Consider the following 22,206-nt stretch of genomic DNA (forward strand, 5'->3'; position numbering starts at 1 on the left):
TACTTACTAATGTGACAAGACCTGCTCAGCTAAACTTTATCATTTGGAATGTACGGGGCCTGAACAACCCAAAGAAAATCCGCCAAATATTTGCCCATTTTGACAGGTTGCAGGTAGATGTCGCTTTCCTCCAAGAAACACACATTGCGGCTAATACCACAACAACACTAGGTGCTAGATGGGCCCGAGTCGGTGCATAGTTCGCACTACTCCTCATATTCGCGGGGGTAAGCATCCTTATACGTAAAGGAATCCATTTTAAGGTCATAAATGTCCTGAAAGACATGGATGGCAGAAGTGTTATAGTGATAGGTAATGTGCCAAATCAACAAATAGCGTTAATAAAGACATATGGCCCAAACATAGACAACCCTGGGTTCTATACTAAAGTGTGGCACACCATCTCAGAATTAGAGGTTGCGAATCTTCTGTGGGGAGGGGATTTTAACATTGCTCTGAGGGAGGGACTGGATCGTTCACCTAACACTACAGAACCGCACAAACGAGCACGAGCGGCTTTACAAGATGCTATGATAGATCTACATCTCAGTGACATTTGGAGGGTACATTATCCTACTCACACTGAAGCCACGCACATCACTGCAGCGCATAACAGCTGGTCCAGAATAGACTACTGGTTGGGAACGGGCGAAATATCCTCATGGACTACCTCTGTTAAACATCTGCCACGCACACTATCTGACCATAGTCCCATGATGCTAGCCTTGAGAATACCATGCTATGTACCCCCACCTTTTGCTTGGAGGTTCAATGCCAGGGCTCTTCTAGATTCAGTATACGCGGACACCATCCATAAGGCCATAGTGGAATATTTTGAACACAACTATCCCACGACTGACGACCCAGGAGTCTTATGGGAAGCATTTAAAGTGACGGTCAGGGGGACGTGCATTAGCACAGCAGCGGGAATCCTCAAAGATATAAGGCAACAATTGCACAATCGAGAAAGTAAACTGCGGGAACTAGAACAAAGGTATGAATACATAAGAGACCCCACCATACTGGGGGAAATTCAAACGGTCCTAACAGAACATCGGCAGTACGCTACGGATGAGCTTAACTACCTCTCGAAGCGCAAGGTAGCAAGAACATATGGTGAGGGAGGTAGGCCAGGGCGCGCTCTGGCACAGAAAATATGCACTGGACATACACCACAACACATTGACGCGATAAGGGACCCTACAGGCAACCTTAAACATGACATTAAGGGCATATTGAACGAATTTATGGCCACATATGGGCGTTTGTATGAGTCACGCCAACGACTATGCCAACGACTGACATGCTGCATTACATGGCGGACGTTGAAATTGCATGGCTATCTGACGCGCATAGGGCGTACTTATCCCGACCTGTCACAGTGGAGGAAGTCACTGATATAATCAAAAGTCTTCCAAATGGCAAAGCACCGGGGCCTGACGGCGTCACGGGCAAATTTTATAAAGCATTTGTGGATCTGCTGGCCCCACACCTTGTGGGTTTGTACGGAGTGGCACATGACAAGCAAGTGCTCCCCCGTCACTACGGGAAGCAATGGCGCTAGCCCTGCTAAAACCGGTAAAAGAACAATGTGACTCTTATGGACCATTGTCCCTTATCAACGTGGACACCAAAATTATCGCGAGTGTGATTGCAGCGCGACTCAAGCCTTTAATGGCTTTCTTGGTGAGGCCAGACCAATCTGGCTTTATTCCAGAAAGATCCACGACGCACAACACACGCACATTGTTCGCACTGTCTCACAACCTGAGACCAAGGCTGTGGCGATATTATTAGATGCTGCCAAGGCTTTCGACACAATTGAATGGCCATTCCTCCATGCTGTGCGGATGCGCATGGGCTTCCCCCTTATGTTCACACAGTGGATAACAATTCTACACACTGATCTGTCAGCCCTCATAAAAATAAACAATTACGTCTCAGACCCAATTCAAATTAGCCGTGGTACCAGGCAAGGATGCCCTTTATCCCCAATGCTGTTCGCTCTGGTTTTAGAACCCCTTGCGTGCAAAATCAGACAACATCATCAATACCCGGCCCTCCAATTCCCAACACGCCCCCTTCATATCTCTCTCTACGTGGATGACATGGTGCTCTACGTCAAGGATCCGGCTCAACACCTCAACCCCCTATTGCGAGAAAATATTAAATTTGGCCAGATCTCGGGCCTGCAAATAAACTGGGCCAAGTCTCTCATTCTTGCACTGACAGATAGCACAGTCCCCTTTGCGCTAGACTACCCATTAAAATGACAAGAGGAACCCACTCGCTACTTAGGAGTATGGTTCCATAGAGATCCTGAATTAGTTATCCACACAAACTATGGCAGGGTCATTTCCGCAATGGAGGAAAAAGTAAATAGATGGAACAAGCTGCCGCTGTCGCTGGCAGATAGAACTGCCATAGTCAAAATGGTGCTTTTGCCCAAGCTCCTCTAACTATTTAATAACATACCCATTAAACCGCCAGCGGAAGTGTTCCGCAATATAAACAAGCTAGTCCTTAGTCTCATCTGGGCGGGCAAACAAGCTAGATTGAGCTTGCAGACGTTGACGTTGCCGTATGCACAGGGGGGCTTCAAGGTGCCTGACTTCCTGCTGTACTATCTGTGTGCGCAAGCACAATTTGCGCACTACTGGTACCATGAAATACCATTCATGTCCCATATTGCTGTCGAGACAGGTGATGCGTTCCCGATCCCTCTATCAGCCATACTGTCTCATAAGCGACCGAAATTGCACGATCACGACATAAACACAATAGACACCACTAATGAAGCTTGGCGACTGATGGACGAGAAAGCGGGTAAACTACCATTATACGCTCCAGCATTGCCGTTGGCACATCACCCGGCACTCTCGGTCACTCAAGAGCCTGTGGGCATGGACCTGCTTCGTCAAGCGGGCATAGATACAATGAGTGATCTATATCATGAAGGGGTATTCAAACCACTAGCGAAACTCAGTTATATCAGTAATCCCACACTATTATTCAACGTCACATACTACCGTTTACAAAGAGCAATAAAAGAACACTATACAACGTACCCCGAGGAACCCCAACAAATGGCATTGTTACAGTTTATACTGACGGCACCCACTGCAGCACACATAGTGTTGAGACTATATGCTAGGCTACAGGAGGATATTGCAGGCAACACTGAACCTATGAGGAACAAATGGAGCACTGTAATGTCTGAACCTTTATCCACAGAGGAATGGACTGCAACGTGTATGTTGACTAACATGCTGATTCCCAATGGGAATTTGAGAATAATTCACTACAAGTATTTACATCAAGTATATTATACGCCACATAGGCTCCATAGATATGTCTAAGTGCAGATTCTAGGTGTAAGCGCTGCAGGCAGGAAGATGCTGACTTTGTTCACCTAGCATGGCATTGCCCGAAAGTTGCAGACTACTGGGTGCAGGTGACGAAAGCACTCAGTATAATGCTGGAGACACAAATTGACTGTACGATGCGTGTGTGTCTACTGGGCCTTGTCCCTCAGGTGAGAGCAAAGAAGAGAAAATTTTGTGTTATTGCTCTACTGATGGCTAAGCGCAGGGTCTCACTCCATTGGAACGGCAGAAGGTGTCCGACGGTACGGCTCTGGTTAGAGGACCTAGTTTATTGTAGAGACACATTGGCAACATATGAAGAAGAACTTCCGGCCAGATCACGCCCAAAGACTATTGGGTTTATCTACTTGATTATCTTAATGTCGCCGGATCAAAGTGAGTGAAGTGCAGACAACATGTATGTCAGGATGTTCGAAGCTTAATGATATCATAGTACAGGTGATGGGAGGGAGAATGCTGTGGTGCAGTGGTTGATGTTACTTTCCTTTTTCCTTTTGTTGTTTTACTTTATTATACAAATCAAAAAGTTTAAAAACAATGTAAGACAACAACTATTATATGACTAAAAGTATAATCTGCATATGTTACCTATAACACGTCGCCGGACCTATGGTTGTCGGCTGAAGGGCTGTGTAACTCCGAAAGGTACTATAAGACACCTGTGATTGATGCAGCCGGCCTCTAAGGTTGTAGGCGCAATGCTGTGTTCATAACAACAAATGTGCAATAAAGGTCTTACAAAAAAAAAAAAAATCTGCACAAGCCCAGAACCACACATACTTCATGTGCACATAATTTGAACAGTTTTTATCGTTATCATGGCTGATGCAGGACAACAATTAGACAATACAAAATGCCCAGATAACGCTGGGGATTAATGATCCTGCTGGAGAGCAATCATTTGTCGGTTAGAAGTTTTTAAATGCAGATGAACTGTTTTTTATGTGGAAACTCAGTGGATTACGGCCTCTGTCACAGAGATCCTTGTGTTACTTGCAGTACAGAAGTTACAATCCTAACATAGGACAGTGACCAATGAATTGTCACCAAAGAGCTGCATACAAACATGAATAGTATAGTTAGAACTTTGCTTTTTTTGTTTTGTGATATAGTTAGAACTTCCTCAGTCTTTCATTATTCTAATGTTGCTAAAATGAGTATGCTTGGGCAGATATACATTTTTATCAGTAAAACTGACCCCGTGGATTTTTTTTTAAATCCTAAGGTTGTGTTTCCCCAGACCAAACCCTTTTAAAATATACTGCCCACCAGTATGGATGACGTGATTCCTACACCTTGTAATCCTCATTGGCTAATGTGACATTCCCTGTAGACTGATTTACATACTTGTATGATTCATTGTCTCTGTATAATGTGTGCGTGGTGTAAAGTACTGACAAACACTACACTGATATGAGTAGCGCTATACAACAAATTAAATGCATATGAGAGTGGTGCTACGTAGAGATGAGGGCAATGGAGGAGGGTGGCAGTGAGGGAATCAGAGGAGGAGGTCCATGGGGAGGCGACGGAGAGATGAGGGGCACTGGTGGAGTGTGGTAGTGAGGGAGTCTGAGGAGGAGGTCATGAGGGGGAGGGGCTACAGAGAGATATGGGGCATTGATGGAGGTTGGCAGTGAGAGAATCCGAGGAAGAGGTTATGGGGAGGAGGGGGAAACTAGGGAGAGATGAGGGGCACTGGTGGCGGGTGGTAGTGAGGGAGTCTGAGGAAGAGGTCAATAGGGGGGGCCATGGAGGGATGAGGGGCACTGTTGGAGGGTGGCAGTGAGGGAATCTGAGGAAGAGGTGATGGGGTGGAGGGGGGAGCTAGGGAGAGATGAGGGGCACTGTTGGAGGGTGGTAGTGAGGAGTCTGAGGAGGAAGTGAGGAGTCTGAGGAGGAGATCATAAGGGGGAGGGGCTACAGAGAGATGAGGGTCACTGATGGAGGGTGGCAGTGAGGGAATCCGAGGAGACGGTCATAAGGGGGAGGGGTTAGGGTGAGATGAGGGGCACTTGTGGCATGTGGCGTGGCAGTGAGGGAATCCAAGGAGGTCAATAGGGGGGGCCATGGAGGGATGAGGGGCACTGTTGGAAGGTGGTAGTAAAGGTATTTACGGAGAAAGAGGTTATTGGTGCGTCGCCAAAAAAGACTTTCGCATCAGCGCTGAAGCCAGCCCTGTCATTGCCTTTCTGCTTTTGTTTATTTAATTAGCAGTCGGGTCATAAGGGCTACTGTGGAACATACTTTTAAGTGTGTGCTAATTATATTTACTGCTATATTCAATGTTTTAAGTTTGAAGGTGATTTTACTAATGTTTTTACCGGGAAAAATAAAAGTGGAGACCGATGGTGCCTGATATGGGGTTGGGGCTCAAGGTCAGCTGTGAGATAAGGTGCATTGGAGAGGAGTGGGTATAATCAAGCCTGTAAGGGAGTGTGTTGCAGAGTTCAGGGTCAGGTGGAGGTAGGTATGAAGAGGGATTCTCCTTGAAGGCTCCCACAGAGGAAGCCCGTGAAGTGTCACTTGCCTGATACTCCCACCTCAGAAACCACCTCTTCCCATCAAAGGAACATTACATGGAAAAAACACTTTTGAGAGTGATAATATTTAGAAAGAGATGTGGAAAAGAGTGCGATTTACTGGGCATTGTAAGACTAAGAAGAGATAAAGGAGGCAGGTCTGCCTAGACATATATCCGACAAATCGAGCCTGCAGTGGCCGACCCAAATGCACCCTTGGCCCACCCAAATAAAAATTCCTGGAGCCGGGCGTGTCTCTCTCTCTCTCTCTCTCTCTCAACGCGCTGAGCAGCGGAATGTGGATAACTTGCAACACAGTGCTGCATGTCAGGCTACCCGAGTGATCCTGGTCCACCACGGAATCTTTAATGACATCCTTCTTTCTAATTATATGGAATTCATTAGCAGGATCATTATCAACAGCTCACTCACAAATATAATTTTCCCTCAGGAGCTCAAACCTTCTTGCATTAAGTCTATAAACAATATGCAATACACAATATGCAAGAACAAATACAACTACAACCCTATTGCAAAAAGGCACTCTTGCTCAAACTACTGGAAACAAGAGACAATCTGCAACAATCCCAGGTCATTGAACGGAGATCTCTTTTATTGTGGTTTTCCTATCACCTTACGTAACAGCTTTAGAAACTGCCTCTTCCATGATCACTAGAGCTTTTGGTACTGGGTTTCCAGAGGCCTATGGCTCACGAAGGGGCACCCTGTGACAGGTGTGAACATTGTGGGTGTTGCTTCATTTTCATGAATTTTCCGTTCCCACTGCTTGTCGATAGTACTGAACACTAGGGCTTTCTTTCACATCCTTGTGCTAAATCAAAGACCCAACTTCCTTGCTTAAAACCTCTCATGATGAGGAACAAATCATACAGTGTCAGTCTTTTGACGCTTTAATCACCAGTTCATAGTCCAGTTATGAGTCAGTGGCAAGCTCAGCTTCCACCAGGAGGGAGGGACCTTACTGCTAAGTTAAGGTCTTATTTATATAGTTTGAATGGGTCCACTCAGGCTGCAATGTCTATCTATGGAGCATCATTCAACTATTTACTTTTTTTAAAAATCTTTTTATTATAAACACATGCTCCAGAGAATCGCACAGTGGTCAGCAGCAGTAAGACATTGATACATAAAAGACACCACAACTTACGTTTACATGTCAACAATATGGCCTGCATTGAAAGATCAAACCCCATGTATACCTCCCAACGCTAACAATGATGTCTCTGGGTTCTTTGCCAGTGAGACTTTACTGAATGGATATCCTGGCGAGCTGATTTACAACACCCCACCCATACCCGTCCTCCCCCCACTGCACAGCCCATCAATCCCCCCTCCCCCTCAAGTAAGGAACATGTATCAGGAGCATATTTCAACTGCTAATATAACTCCGACACTGCCTGGGAGTCCACTGATTCCCCTCTGTACTGCCTCCATGCCCCCACACTTTCTCCCATTTCTTAGGGCACCCTCTACTCTTATAAATGACTCTCTCAGCCCTTTGGCACCAATCAAGGTCCTGCTCCTATCCCTCCACTGTGGGCACAACCTCACTCCCCCAGAGTCTTGCTATATTTCGTTTTGCAACCATGCTTGCTAGAGCCAACCAAATCCTATCACCTTTCGGCCATGTAATATCACTTGTAACCCCTAGGATATGCCATCGAGCATCTAGCGGGACCTCTGCCCCCACCACCTCCGCCATGATATCAGACAATCTGGACCAATAGGCCCTAATCTATGCACAATCCCACAATATGTGGAAAAACAAGCCCTCTTCCCCACACCCCCTCAAGCAAAATTTCGAATTTACGTAACATATCCGATATTTTGTCATGCGCGGGGTGTAAGAGTGATGTAAAATGCGAAGCTGGATTAGCCTGAACCGAGCTCGAATCGCCACCTCCCACGGGCCTTGCAGTGACTCCCTCCAGTCATAATCTTCCAATAACCCTATTTCTGCTTCCCATTTCTCCCTCAGAGGACTCAGGAGATCAGTTAGATTATTGTTAAGTTTTTTGTATGTGAGGGAGATTGCTTTATCTATCATTGGATCCATCAACAACCTGCCCTCAAGTGGAGCATAGTCTGGTAGTTGTTCCCCCTCCTCAAATGTTCATAGATGGCATGTCGAATCTGTTGATAGTGCAGGAACTCTCTGTTCCTCATCTGAAATTCCGCCTGTAGGGATGCAAATTCCACCATATCTCCTCTCTTGCAGAGGTCCCCAGTCTATCCATACCTATAAGGTTCCATGCGCGAAGGCCTTGCAACTTGGCCACCACCGGAAGAAAGTTCCCGGCCCATAAGGGGGTCTGGGCTGTGAGCTTCACCCCCCATCCCAGCAATTCCATTGCTCTTTTCCACACCCCCACCACTACAGTCATTTGAGGCGGGAGAGTCCTGCTGCATCCGCCTCTGTTGTAGAGGGCAGCCAGGTAGGTCTCACCCCCGAAGACCATGCGGTCCACCCGGTATGCCGGCTCCTCCACAGGAGCAAACACCCAACCATTAACATTGACTAGCTGGGTCGCCCAATACTACAGACGAACATGCGGGACTGCGAGCCTCTCCCTCGTACACCCCTCTCTGCACCTTCTTGAGAGCTATCCTCGGACAAACCCCACTCCATAACAAAGAGGTCTGCTCCGACTCAACCGCTCAGAAGAACTGCTCCGGTATCACGAATGGCGCGCTTTGCAGCGCATAAAGCAGACGGGGGTGGGCCACCATCTTAAATAAGACCGCACGGCCCATCAGGGAAAGCGGGAGGGTCTTCCAGTGTACGACGTCGCCACGCAGTTGCTCCAACTGAGCTGTTACGTTCAGACGCATATACTCTGTCTCCGTATTCGTTATCCAGATCCCCAGATACCGAAAGACCTCCCTCCATACAAGTCCTCCCCACTCATTCGCCTAGCTCGACGTTGGGCCCGCCAACACATGGCCCAGGGACTTCTCCCAGTTTATTCGATAACCTGAGAAGGTACCAAGCCTATGGAGAATCTCCAGCAATCTCTGAATGGAAGCATCTGGTCGCTGGACGTACAGTAGAACGTCGTCAGCATATAATAAAATACGCTCCTCACAACCTCCCCCCAGATCTATGCCTCACACTAGTGGGTCCGTTCGCACCCATGTTGCCAATGGCTCCAGGGCCAAGGCAAAGAGGGTTGGGGAGAGTGGGCAGCCCTGCCTCGTGCCCTGCTCTAGTTGAAACTCCCTGGACAAGGCACTGTTAACTCTGACCCTCGCCAGTGGTTCAGAATTTGTCACCAAACCCCATCCGGGCCAAGACCGCGTTGATGTAATGCCATTCCATGCTATCAAAGGCCATATGGGCGTCTAGCGATAGTAGGGCCGCCGGTTCGGTCGGTCGGGCCAATGTCATCTGTATCACCCCATACAGACGTTGCAAATTGAGCCGCATGCTTCTGTGTGGCATAAAGCCCAACTGGTCCGGGTGAATCAGGGATTGTACCGCCGCCCCCAGCCTGGTGGCTAGAATCTTGTCCAGGACTTTTGTTTCGAAATTGAGGAGAGATATGTGCCTGTAAGAGCTGCACAGGTCCTGTGGTTTACCGGATTTGTGGATCACTACAATCGTAGCTGATCTGAGATCCTTTGTCAGCCGTCCCTCCTGTTGGGCTTCATTATACATGCGCAGCATATGGGGCGCGATTTTGCTAGAAACACATCTAAACACTTCCGCAGGGAACTCGTTGGGTCCCTGCGCCTTCCCCGCCTGTAAGTCACCCATGGCATGTTCTATTTCTGCCACTGTGATGTCGGAGTCTAGAATGTCCCTGTCTGCTGGCTCCAGTGTGGGCATCTGCAAAGGGGCCAGAAAATCCTCAAATTCCCGTTCAGTCCGCTGGGTGTGGGACCGATAGACCGTTTTGTAGTAGCAAGCGAACTTCTCCGCTATGCCCACACTCGTGGTCTGTATCGTCCCCGTTTGTGTGCGAATCCCAGGCACCCAGTTTCGCTCCCTTACTCTCTTCTCCAGCCAGGCTATCATTTGGTTGGCCTTGTCACCTAGATCATACACCCGCCGCTGGGTAGCTAGTGCTCGCGATCTCGCCTGATCAGCCAGCACGTCATTTCTTTCTTTCTCCAGGAGTCGCAATTTATGTCGCCTATCTTGCTGTTGCTCTCGTGTTTCCTCCTTTCCTTCTCTAATTCCTGATACTCCAATTCCAGTCTATCGATCTGCGCACTTTTCTCCTTCCTCCGTTTGCCCGCCTCCGCTTGCACGAAGTCCCTGACTACAGTCTTGTAGGCCTCTCAGACTATGCTGTGCGACTGAACTGAGCAGATGTTGTCCGTAAAGTATTGGTCCACCTGCTCGCGGAACTGTGCCTGGAACTCTTGGTATCTGAACAAGAAAGTATCCAGTCTCGGGGGAGCACTCCAATCCCTCCCAGGGCCCTGTAACTGCACCTCCACTGGGGAATGGTCCGAGATGCCTCTAGCCTTATGGCACCCACCGTGGACGGAGTCATTGCCCCCTACCTGTGTGAATAAATAATCCAGTCTGGATCCCGACCCATGTGCCGCAGATATATGTGTATATTGTCGAGTGTGGAGGTTGTGCGTCTACCAAACCCATCGCCTGCACAAAATCTCTGAGGTGGCTCACCCTCCCTCTGGGTGACGGACCCGGTGACCTATCAATGTCCTCTACCATAACATCATTCATGTCCCTCCCTAGGAGCAGGATACCAGTCGGCATGTCTAGGAGCAGTTTCCCAATATCAGGAAGGGTGGTGCCATGAAACCTCGGAGGAACATAGTGTGAACAAATATTTAGAGTCAAACCCTCCCATTGTCCAGTGATAGCTGCGAACCGCCCTAGGGGATCCACCCAATGTTGTCCAACCACCAGTGGAAGGGAATTTTTTATTAGGATCCCAGCACCCCTCGAGCCTGTGTTAAAGCCGATGTGCACCCTCAGCGTGTAACCAAATATATTTAGGGCCTTGTAGTGATTCCCTATCAGATGTATTTATTGAAGCAAGACTACATCAGGGACGTGCCTATGCAGATATTGCAGAACCATGGTGCGTTTAATCTTATTTCGCAAGCCATTAACATTCCAGGATAACACAGTGATTTTCTGTGCCTTAGACTTATGCATCATAAATATAAATCAGCACAACCTGCACTGGGAGTACCCACACTCCTTCACTCCCCACCACCCGTGCCTCTGGAGCCAAAAGAACTTTGTCGTAACTCAGCATTAATGCCACTAATAAACGTGCATCCCCCTCCCCCCACAACCCCCGGATCCCCCACCCTGCTACCCTGCTTCGCAGGCCAAACGGGCCCGACATACCCCAACAAGCAGAGCGCCTGTCGCCCAGTCAACGCAAAACGTAGGGGCAGATGTGGCACTCAGATAGCCAGCCCGAAGGTGCTACCCGGCTCCATTCCACAAGCCCGAACCACCTCTCCATACCTGCGTGTTCAGATGCAAACATAATACAATATGCAGTTCCCACCAACGGAAGCCCCCCATCACACCCACAGTACTTTACCACATAGCCGCCGTGGGCATGGCGCCCCCCTCTCAGGCAAGTCGCCGCATGTCCATTATGCAGCAGCTATCAGTCCCATATAGGAGACCATCAAACAGGCATGTTGACCAACTATACTCTCTAATTAGGCCTCACCCATCCGAATCATCCAATGTCCGGCGAGGCAGACAAGCTGTGTGTTCCATCTCTGTCCGGCGTTCATGTAACGCCTTACGCCCGAAGTTCGCCTCCCACTGAAGCCAGTGACGATGCTGAGGACTGGGCCCCCGTGTTTCTCCATCCTCCCTCCCGCCGCGGGCCATTCGAGGGTTGCTCAGTTTCTTCGATCCATGTCATGGCATCCTGCGGGGAAGTAAAGAAGAAGAATTTGCCATTGGCCAAGATCTTGAGGCGTGCCGGGAAGAACATCATGTATTTGAGGCCACATGCTTGGTCAAACGAGCGGCGTTCCTGCTGGACCTTGAAAGTGAAATCAGGAAAGAACTGAATCACAGCATTATCGATCTGAAGGTCTCCATATTGGCGTGCCGTCTGCAAAATGCGTCCCGATCTCGGAAGTTGAGTATCCGGGGGTGCCCCTGGGCGAGACGGGGGGACCGGTGCTCAGTGCGCACGCTCGATGACAAAAAACTTGGAGAGTCGCTTGGGTTGAAGATGTTTTAGGATGAGGTCCTCCAAGAATAGATCCACACTTGGCCCTTCCATTTTCTCTGGGACGCCTACCACCCGTATATTGTTCCTTCGGGCCCTTCCGTCCTAATCCTCCAGTCGTGCCGTTGTCAGCTTTTGCTGGTGGGTCTGATGCTGGACCTGCTGCTGCAGCTGTTTGGTGGTGCGCTGGAGCTCCCCAACGTCTGTGGCATTCCGGGTGGCTTTCTCCGACGTCTTATTGAGGTCTGCCCGCTGTAGTGCCAACTCGATCGCCACCTTGTCAATTTTGGACTCCAGCGTTGTGGCCAAAGTCTGTATGGCCTGCATACTAGCGGTCAAGGGCGGCTCCGACCCCTCAGCCACCTTCCCGGCGAAAGTGTCTCCACCGGCCAAGGTCCACCCAGGTGCTCTCTTCCACTTGTGTGCTAGGCGCGGGAGGCCACAACCAGCGTCACCGAGGGGGGGCCAAGGATCCCTCTCTCGCCTGCCCCCACTGTTCACCCGACTTAGTCCGCCGCCTGTATCTTTAGGCTGTCACACGTTGCTCTCTGCCCCCGGGGGCCCCGCCGGGACCCACCGGTTCCTCAAGCCGCTTTTCCTCCACTTCACACACAGCGAGATCTCCCACGTTGTCAGCTGGGCCTCAGCGGGAGGCGGGGGCCCGGACCCAGAGGGGGGGGGCTCCTTTCCGCATTTCCCTTGGTTTGGCTGCTGGAGAAGATGGCCGCTTAAGCCTTTCTCTCCTCCCGTGGCGCAGATCTTAAAAGTATAACTGGTGCTCTCCTGCGATTACCGACTACTCCAATTGATGCAGTGAGGTGGCGGTACGCATCAAGAGCCTGACGGTGATCTCCGAACATCAGGGTCGGTGCATGGAAGCCTAAATGATGATCGACTGATGTGGCCGCATGGTCTCTGACATGGGACTCGGCCCGCACCGTTGACCTACCAGGACATTCCCTCAACCAATCGGTCCCCCTCGCGGCGGGATGCGCCTGGCTTTCACCTTGCAGATACCCTGCCGGGGTTATCTCACAGGGGAATACCAGAACGGGTTCCCTAAGCAAGCGCTTAGAAACCGCTCGGTGATTTGCGCTATATAAATTCCTGTACATTTACATTTACATCGGTGCGACCGCTGGAATCCCGCGACCCTCACTGCTGACCCGCGCACTCGGACACACTCGAGGTGCAACTGAATGGGATAATTAGAGGTCTTGGGACTTTGCCGATAATTACAGGTACCGCGTTTAGGAGCAGGCAAAATGGCGGCCGCCCTTCGCTGCATCGGCCCGTTCCCGCGAAGGGGCTGTATCAAATGCTCTTGAGATCTGCATACGGAATTCAGCGGGGAAGGCACGTCAGATGAGCAATACCCTAAAACACACTGCAGATAAACAAATACATCGGCCAAGGCGCATGCTGCTTCATCGGGGCACCCGACTCACCGTACCTTAATTGCAGGACGCTGTCATGATCTTTATGCTTATTTAATGCCCCTGAGTGTCTGCTCAAGATCGAGTCCGCTTTCTGCCTGCTCTGCTGCAAAGCTGACCTATGTGCTTGATGCTCTGTGTATCTGGAATTAATGGAAAGAAGGAAAGTGTCCACCTTCTGCCTTGCCTGACTCCAAGATGGCCGACGCTTGGGACATTCTTTTCTGCTAATGTTTGCTGATGGTCTTAATGCTGGTATTTGATACTGAAGGGGCAATGTACACTCCCCTACAGTCTGAGATATATAGGAACACTTCCTGAATGCTGTGTTATGTCATTGGCTGTGGCGATATTTGCGATGCTGCAGTATTTAGCTGACGGTTACAAACTGCAAGGTCACTGATGAATAAACATAACTACTATCTCAACCCCCAGGCTTTTACCATATAGGCTACCACAAATCTACGCTTGCTGACAACGTAACTGCGCCCAACAAACGTACGGCACGCAAAGTCTCATCCCGGTACTACCGCTATCTGGCGCAACTGCTGAGTGCCTGGAGCCTCCGCAGAACAACCGCTAACCATGGGGGAAAAGGAAGCAAAAAACCTTAAAAGGTTGAAGACCGAACCACCGAATCCAATTTCACCAACCAAAGGGGCGCGGGACATGAACGCGACGCTGGACACGATACTCCTCAAACTCGCTGAAGTCCACGATATAACGAAATCTACCAGGGAAGAAATTGCGGCAGTAAGGCAAGACATTAAAGACACTAATGTAAGGCTTTCTGAAACTGAATGCAGAATCAGCCAGCTTGACGACTCGGAGGTGAAGGTGAACAAATCTCTTAAAGACCTCTCACTATCTGCATCATCCATGTCACGGCGCCTCTCGGAGTTGGAAGACAGGAACCGAAGGGGGAACCTGCGTATATTTGGGATCCCGGAAGGAGCAGAAGATAAAGATGGTTCGTGCATACCTTTCTTAGAGTCCTGGTTTCCTCAAGCCACAAATCTTTCCTTTAACACTCCGCTGGAGGTTGATCGAGCCCACAGGGTCCCTGGTCGTATCACGCATCAACAAAGAGGCCCTAGACCGATTGTCTGTAAACCTCTGAGGTACCAGCACGTGGAGCAAATCTTAGCGTTCATGCGCAAACATAATCACATCCTATGGAAGACCAACAAAATATACATTTCCCAGGATTATTGCAAGGAGACGGTATCTTGAGAAAAAACTTCCTTGCCCTTCGACCACGGCTTCGTTCACTCGAATATCAATATGGCTTTGTTGGCCCTGCACGCTTTCGAGTAATGATTCACGGAGTACCGCAAACCTTCACGGATCCATCATACGTGAAGAAATTTCTCGATGGCCCTGAGGACTCAACAATGGACTCAACAATGGATACTGCCACTGCGGCGAACACTCGGTCAGATGGCACCTAGCCCCTGTGATTAGCGTTGTTCGGCGCAGTGTATGCGCGAACCCACTACAATCAGCATGACGTTCCTTCTATCTGATAGACAATCATAAGAAGGCAGTTGATCATGGTTTGGCCCCGTGATGGTTTTGAAGTCCGCTGCCTAGTTCACATTCCAAGAAACATGTTTATCTTCATTGACTTCATTGTCTTATGTTACAGTCATGGCTGGGCGGTTTGGTAGGACGTACTCTTTCTTACTTATTAAGTGTCTGCGTGTCTACGATAACACTCTGCAATGATCGCGATGGTTGCAATGGTTATGGTTAGTTATGGTTGCAATGGATGCTAACACGAAAGCTGGTCGCTAGTCTTGTTATTTAACCTATAGGTGCTTTTTACACAAGTTGGACGCTTAAGTATATGGGGGATTGTATCGTAACAGTACACTAGTTGTCAAGATATCCCGCAAAGTCACATGTTGTGCACTTAATATCATATACTTATTATCTTCTGTTTGCTAGAGGTGTAGTTTGCCTTTTGGGTGACGTATTAAAAACCTAATACCAGAACTGACCGACTATCACACAAGTTAGCTCAGTGTTCCATTTGTGACATCAGGCTTAGCTTAGATAGAAATACCAGCATGTTCCATCTTAAATTGGTGCTGATAGGGGTCCGGAGATGTTGTATTTAGCGCCTGGTGTATGTCCTGATGCAATTAAAATCCGAATTGCTAGCTATGCATGCTATTTTGAGGTGATGTACCTAGGACATATTCCTGATGTTCCAATGTTCCAATGTTCCTATTATCTATTTATGTTTGAGTTGTAATTTTGGCTTATGTAAGCAGGTTATTATGTAATCACCACGGAGGAGAGAAACTGGTATGGTTGCTTCTCCCTGGTCGCCATGTCCTTAGTGTACTTTCTGGGTGGGGAGGGTGGGTTTGGGTTATGGGTGGGGAGGGTGGGGTTTCCTGGTTACATTACTATTTATGATTTTTCCTTTGTCTTCATCTTTGTTTTTGCTTCCACTTCCCCTTCTGTCTCTATATCCCGGCAGCAAAGTTCAACAATTCAGTAGTGAAGACGGTGCTCAACATGGGTGCATGCACACTCATATATTCATATTGTGGTCCCTTGGCCCTACCTCTGTTAGGAATATAACACACCACATATCTTACATTAGGTATAACATGAGGTTTCACATATCATACTCACTCCCCTCTCATGGCAACAAATAGACAGGCTATCAAGATAGTATCGCTTAACGTTAAGGGTATCAACCACCCAATCAAAAAGAGGAAAATCTTGGACTACTTACACAAGCAGAAGGGTGACATCATACTTTTACAGGAGACTAAAATCGAATCGCCACAATTTAACTCTATGAAAAATAAATGGTATAGTGAAGCAATTGGGTCTGATGCCTTGGGAAAAAAGAACGGGGTTCTCACACTTATTGCGAAAAGAGCTAACATTGATGTCCTGCAAAGCATTGCCGACACTAAGGGTAGATGGGTCTCAGCTAAACTGTCAAAAGACGGTAGAGAATTTTATGTTACCAACGTTTATGCGCCCAATAAAGACGATCAAGGTTTCTGTAAGGAACTCTGTGCCCACATTGACACGATACCAGACACTGTAACCCATATTTTAGCTGGTGACCTAAACCTCGCTATGGACCCTATCCTTGACAGGGATTCACGTTGTCCCTTCCGATCAATCAACTCACACAAAGCACTCCTCAATCTCCGCAAGCGCTTCAATCTGGTAGACTCGTGGAGACGGATGAATCCAACAGGTAGAGATTATAAATTTTACTCCCCACCACACGGCTCATATTCATGCAAAGACTATCTACTCACATTGGCTCACTCCACTGCGGACATTGAAGTCACCTCCATTGAACCGCGTGTAGTTTCTGACCACTCATGCATCACGATGTCTCTGGCAGTTCACAACAGGGTTAAAAAGTCGACTCTATGGAGATTCAATAATGCAGTATTAAAAAAGGCAGAAAACAGGGCGGCAATAGAAACGGCCATCACTGATTATCTTGCTCATAACAAAAAAGGGGACACCACGGACCTTACAAGATGGGAGGCCCTTAAAACGAAAGTCAGAGGGGTGTTAATTAAGATAAGAAAGAGGGGTGTTAATTAAGATAAGAGCAGCCATGAATAGGGATGCTAACTCCGCCCTAACACGGCTAGAAGAAGAGATAGCAGCATTAGAAAAACGGCATATATATTCTAAAGATGCCTTGGTTCTGAATGATTTAATGATCAAAAAACACGAATATAACAAAATAATCAGCGAAAGAGCAGGAATTTGGCTTCAGCATCATAAAAACTTCAGACTGTGTCACACCAATAAAGCGTGTAAGAGCCTCGCCTCTTACCTGAAATTCAAGCTACAACAAACATCCATCAAGAGTATTATTGACAAGCTAGGGACAACACATTCGGACCCCAACAAAATCGCTGAAATCTTTAAGGATTTCTACAATGATCTATACAGTAAAAACAGAGACATTGATGTATCCAAGTTGGGGAACTATCTTGATAACTGTAAACTCCCTTCTCTTCCGTCAAACGACCAAATCGAACTCAATCGCCCCATATCCTTGGAAGACATCACCCAGGCCATTAAATCCCTCAAAACTGGGAAAGCCCCGGGCCCTGATGGATTTAGTGCAATGTTCTATAAAAGCTTCTCACCTGTCCTAACGGAGCCATTAAAAGATTTATACGAGCAGTTTGCCACAAGTGGTCAAGTCCACGGCACCTCTACAGAGGCCATTATTGCTGTTCTCCCAAAAGACGGGAAGGACCCCACGTCCCCGAAAAACTATAGGCCGATATCCTCGATCAATCTCGACTGTAAGATCTATGCCATGATTTTGGCCGAAAGGATTCAAAAAGTGCTGCCCCAACTAGTTCATCCATCACAGGTAGGGTCCTCAAAAACAGACTATCCAGCGATAACACGCGAACCCTCGCGCATATCTTAGAAAAAGCAACATTGACTACCTCCCCCACGGTGGCCGTGACCTTAGATGCCGAGAAGGCCTTTGACAAGGTCGACTGGGCCTACCTAGAGGCCACTCTACAAAAATTTAATTTGGGATCCGATTTCATCCTAAGGGTGATGGCCTTATACTCTAACCCTTCGGCAAGAGTAAGGGCGGGTGGATGCCTTTCGAGTTCATTCGATCTAAAACAAGGCACAAGACAAGGCTGTCCCCTCTCTCCTTCACTCTTCCTTCTAGCGATCGAGCCCTTCTTGTACTCTCTACGAAACAACGACCTAATTAAAGGCATAGGTTTCGGAGGTGTCACAGTCAAAATTTCGGCTTACGCCGATGATGTTTTGGTAGTCTCCGAGAACGTGGAATTAGCAATCACGCCCCTGATGTCCTCTATTGCGGAATTTGCAGAAGTGTCAGGATATAAACTTAATAAGGACAAGACGGAGGTAAAACTGCTTAACAATATAGGTGATAAGAGCATTCTGGGTGATTCCGGACTATACTGGCAAACAAAGAGCTTTAAATACCTTGGAATTGATTACGAGAAAGACTTAATCAGTACTCTTAAAATTAACGAGCTTGCCTTATATAAAAAATGTCCTCACTATTGGACGGCTGGTCCCCAAAATTTTTGTCCTGGTGGGGCAGAGTGGAAACTCTGAAAATGATGATCACGCCACTTGTCAATTATTTAATAAGCATGTTGCCCATGATACTGTCTCATGACTTCCTCACCAAGATACATAAGATTTTTAATGTTTTTCTGTGGCAAGATAAGAAACCAAGAATTTCCTCACGTAAACTCCAACTGCCAAAAGACAGAGGGGGCGTTATCTTACCAAATTTTAGATGTTACCAGACAGCCTATTTATGCAAGCAAGGAGCTAATTGGTTCCATAATCACCAGGAATATACTCCTGTATGGATCCAAGTTGAAAAATCTATCATCAACAATCTGCCGCTCCCCGCCATAATGACTATGGATGCCACAGCCTTCCCTTATTCCAAGTATATATTCCTTAACACTAAAAGGGCTCTCCTCAACCTAGAGAGTCATTGTAAAGCAAAAATAAAGTTTTCCAAATCCAATTTAACATCGTTTTGGTTTAACCCGGCCTTAAAGGATGAAGGCCAACTCCTTTTCTGGGAAACCTGGTCCAAGAAGGGACTGAGCTTACTGCAAGATATCTATGAAGGACCCACACCTCTAACTTTTGCCTCCTTACAAACACGGCTTGATCTTCAACCACTCGATGTTTACAAATTCCTACGCCTCAAAGCACTTTTATCTGCCAGAGCCATCCCACCACATAACCCTACACTTTGCAATAAACTAATCCTGCTCATGTCAAAAGGTCATATGGTTTCGAAAGTCTACAAGATCCTGTCTCCTATGCCTCAGAAAGCACATAGAAAGTGTGAACGGGACTGGGAAAATGAACCTAACTCTTCCAATATGACTTTTGACTGGGATAAAATCCACCTTACTCCTTTCTACAACAAAATATCCCCGATACTCTCACAGGCCAAATTTAGGTAGATAAGCAGGTCGTACTGGACACCAGAAAAACTCTTCAAGCTCAAACTCATAGATAATCCCCTCTGCTGGAACTGCAAGTCACAAGTGGGTGATCTAGCACATATGCTTTTCCACTGCCCGTTACTCCAAATGTTCTGGGATGAGATCTATAACTATATCCAACGTACCTTCCACTATAGGTCGCCCAGGGACTTCACATATGTCGTACTGGGGGCGATCAACCCGAACATAACAAGCGACCACAACAGACACCTTCTGGACCTCATGTTCACACTTGCATGCAAGGTCGTCCTAAGTAAATGTAAGAGTGCTTCCGATGTTTCCTTCAAAATTTGGCAGGAATGGCTAGCGTCCCTGAGGGGAGCTGATAATGACGTCCTCCACTTATCCCCTTGGCGAAAACCTCACACCAAACTATGGAGCCTACTTGACTCACTAGAACTTTGCTACGATCCGCCTTAGGCAAACTGTTTCACACCACTCCTGTGACAGCACGCTGATTATTTACACCAATGCTGTGAGCTCGCAGTCTTCCCCTATGCATACTGTTTCATGTCATGTTGCTGCTGCCTAGCCCCCCCCTCACCTTTCCCCCTATCTCTGCTCTACGGCTCCATTATATTATGTATGGATGGTAAGAACATTGCTTTCAAAGGACAATTCTCCATCAAGGATCTGCTTCATGTATCTCTTAAGCGCTATTGTAGCCTGGCCATATTATCATTCCATTGACAGTACCATATGTATCCATCCATGCTTTATTTTCTGTCTCCCATTTTTCTGAGAGCCATACTTGTATTTTCTTTTTTTGTGCATTCTTGTATCTTTTGTATTTTTTGTATTTTTTGTATTCTCAAATAAAAAAGATTTGAAATAAAAAAAAATGCTATTTCACTTTGCACTCTTAACATTAAAATAACATGAAGCTTGAGTTTTCCACTATATTTCAAAATAATGTAATCAGAAATGGGCAAATAATTTGAATAATTAAAATTTGCAAACCAATGACTTGAAAAAATGAATTACTCAATAGAAGACTGCTAGTTATGTCGATGTAAGGCACACCCTTGTTATAAGGAGGAGGAGGATGTGATTCTAGACATACCTTGCTAAAATCTGGAGGGGGATTCTTGCCTCTGCACAGATTCGAAAGAGCCCACACTGCGTTTCTAGTTGTCGTCAGCCGAGTTGCGTTTGACAGCAGCCTGTTGACAAAAAAAACAGAAAACCTAGTTTGAAATACTTGGACATCAAGAAATAGCTTTTGTTAATGACGGGATATTATTTTAAAAAGACACAGGACTAGTGAAACTCACTAGAGTACATTCGGTATTTAAAACTCAATCTTCAACTGCACACCTCCTAAAATGTTTAACAATTTCTCAGTCTTCCTGCTGCAGACGGCAAGAGCAGCATATGAGACACGTCCATCAATTACATCATTGTTTAATGACTGCACAACACTGCCAGATGAATCAGTATAGTACAATTTGGTTGATATTTTCCATCAAGCTCCTTGCTGACAATTGCATCAAATAACAGGTCAAGATCATCTCCCCACCAAAATGGTGTGTTTCAGTCTGACAAAAGGACCTTCCTCAGGGCGGTCAGAGGAGAACTAAATTGAACGTAGCCTGCACATAACAGCACTTATATTTAGAGGTGTTACTTATTAACGTCTCATAATGAAATAATCTTAAGGCAATTTTCAAAATGACATGAATTGCAGGCAAGAACATGTTTACCATGTTATCCTTAACTAATCACATCAATATCAGCTCAGCAGCTTGCAGTGGTGAACCAATATAATAAGGCAAACAACTTTAATATACTTAACTCCCTTAGCTTTAGTCAGGAAAAAAGATTACGCGAACTCTAAATTACATATTTTCTTCTAGGTATTTGTTAAAAAACACAAAAGTGATGTTCTAAAGAATGTTATTCCTAAAGCTTAAATACACCAGTTTTAATCACAATAAAGGTTACCTTTAGAGGTGTGCAAAATGTAAGTTTCTCAGGCTTAAATGTGTACTCTGGATACCCCCAATACTTCGCGAAGCACAACATTACTTTGAGAAAAATTACCTTCAAATAAATAAATAATTTCACTGGAATTTATTCTGGTAACACCTTTTTGAATAAGTTTCACAGTTTCGTCAGCAAAACCTATTTCTGACAAACAAAACGCAGAAGATACTTCGAGGTTAAGCACTAGTGACATCGGTGCACAATGGGGATGCTTTCTATCGGAAGGGGTTCTTGACTTCTGGATGTGTCCTGCAGCACACTTATAATGTGGATACTTCATAGCAAAATATAAATTAGAACGAAGGTCACATCTTGTGCCAAACCTAGAAATGTATAAAAAGATGCATCTGCCTAACTACACATAATGCGGTAACAGTTAAACAGATTAAAAAAAGAGGGCCATTCGAAAAAACTCCAAACTTATTACAAAGAGATTACCCAAAACAAAAATGGTAATAATAGTCCCTATTGAAGAAAAAAAAGCGGTATTCAATGTTAGTAAATTGACATAACAGGAATGAGTTAAATCGTGTTCCTCAACTAATGGTGTAAGAGCTCGGATCTTGGAATAGATTTCTGTGAGCTAGTGGGTATTTCCAGAATAAAAACACCCTTGCTCATTG

At 46.6% G+C, this 22,206-nt stretch overlaps 1 protein-coding gene across 4 annotated transcripts in view; it reads right to left on the reverse strand.

Annotated features, from left to right (window-relative positions):
• LOC147707956 (importin subunit alpha-6) overlaps positions 1-22,206 on the reverse strand; it is a 395,564-nt gene that overhangs the window by 213,798 nt on the left and 159,560 nt on the right. For all 4 annotated transcript variants that reach the window (XM_086926751.1, XM_086926753.1, XM_086926754.1 and 1 more), the window contains exon 8: positions 20,661-20,760. In XM_086926751.1, coding sequence (XP_086782877.1) covers positions 20,661-20,760 — 100 coding nt within the window. The remainder of the gene's footprint in view (positions 1-20,660; positions 20,761-22,206) is intronic.

The sequence above is a fragment of the Lissotriton vulgaris genome, chromosome 6 (assembly GCF_964263255.1).
Source record: "Lissotriton vulgaris chromosome 6, aLisVul1.2, whole genome shotgun sequence".
Classification (NCBI taxonomy): domain Eukaryota; kingdom Metazoa; phylum Chordata; class Amphibia; order Caudata; family Salamandridae; genus Lissotriton; species Lissotriton vulgaris.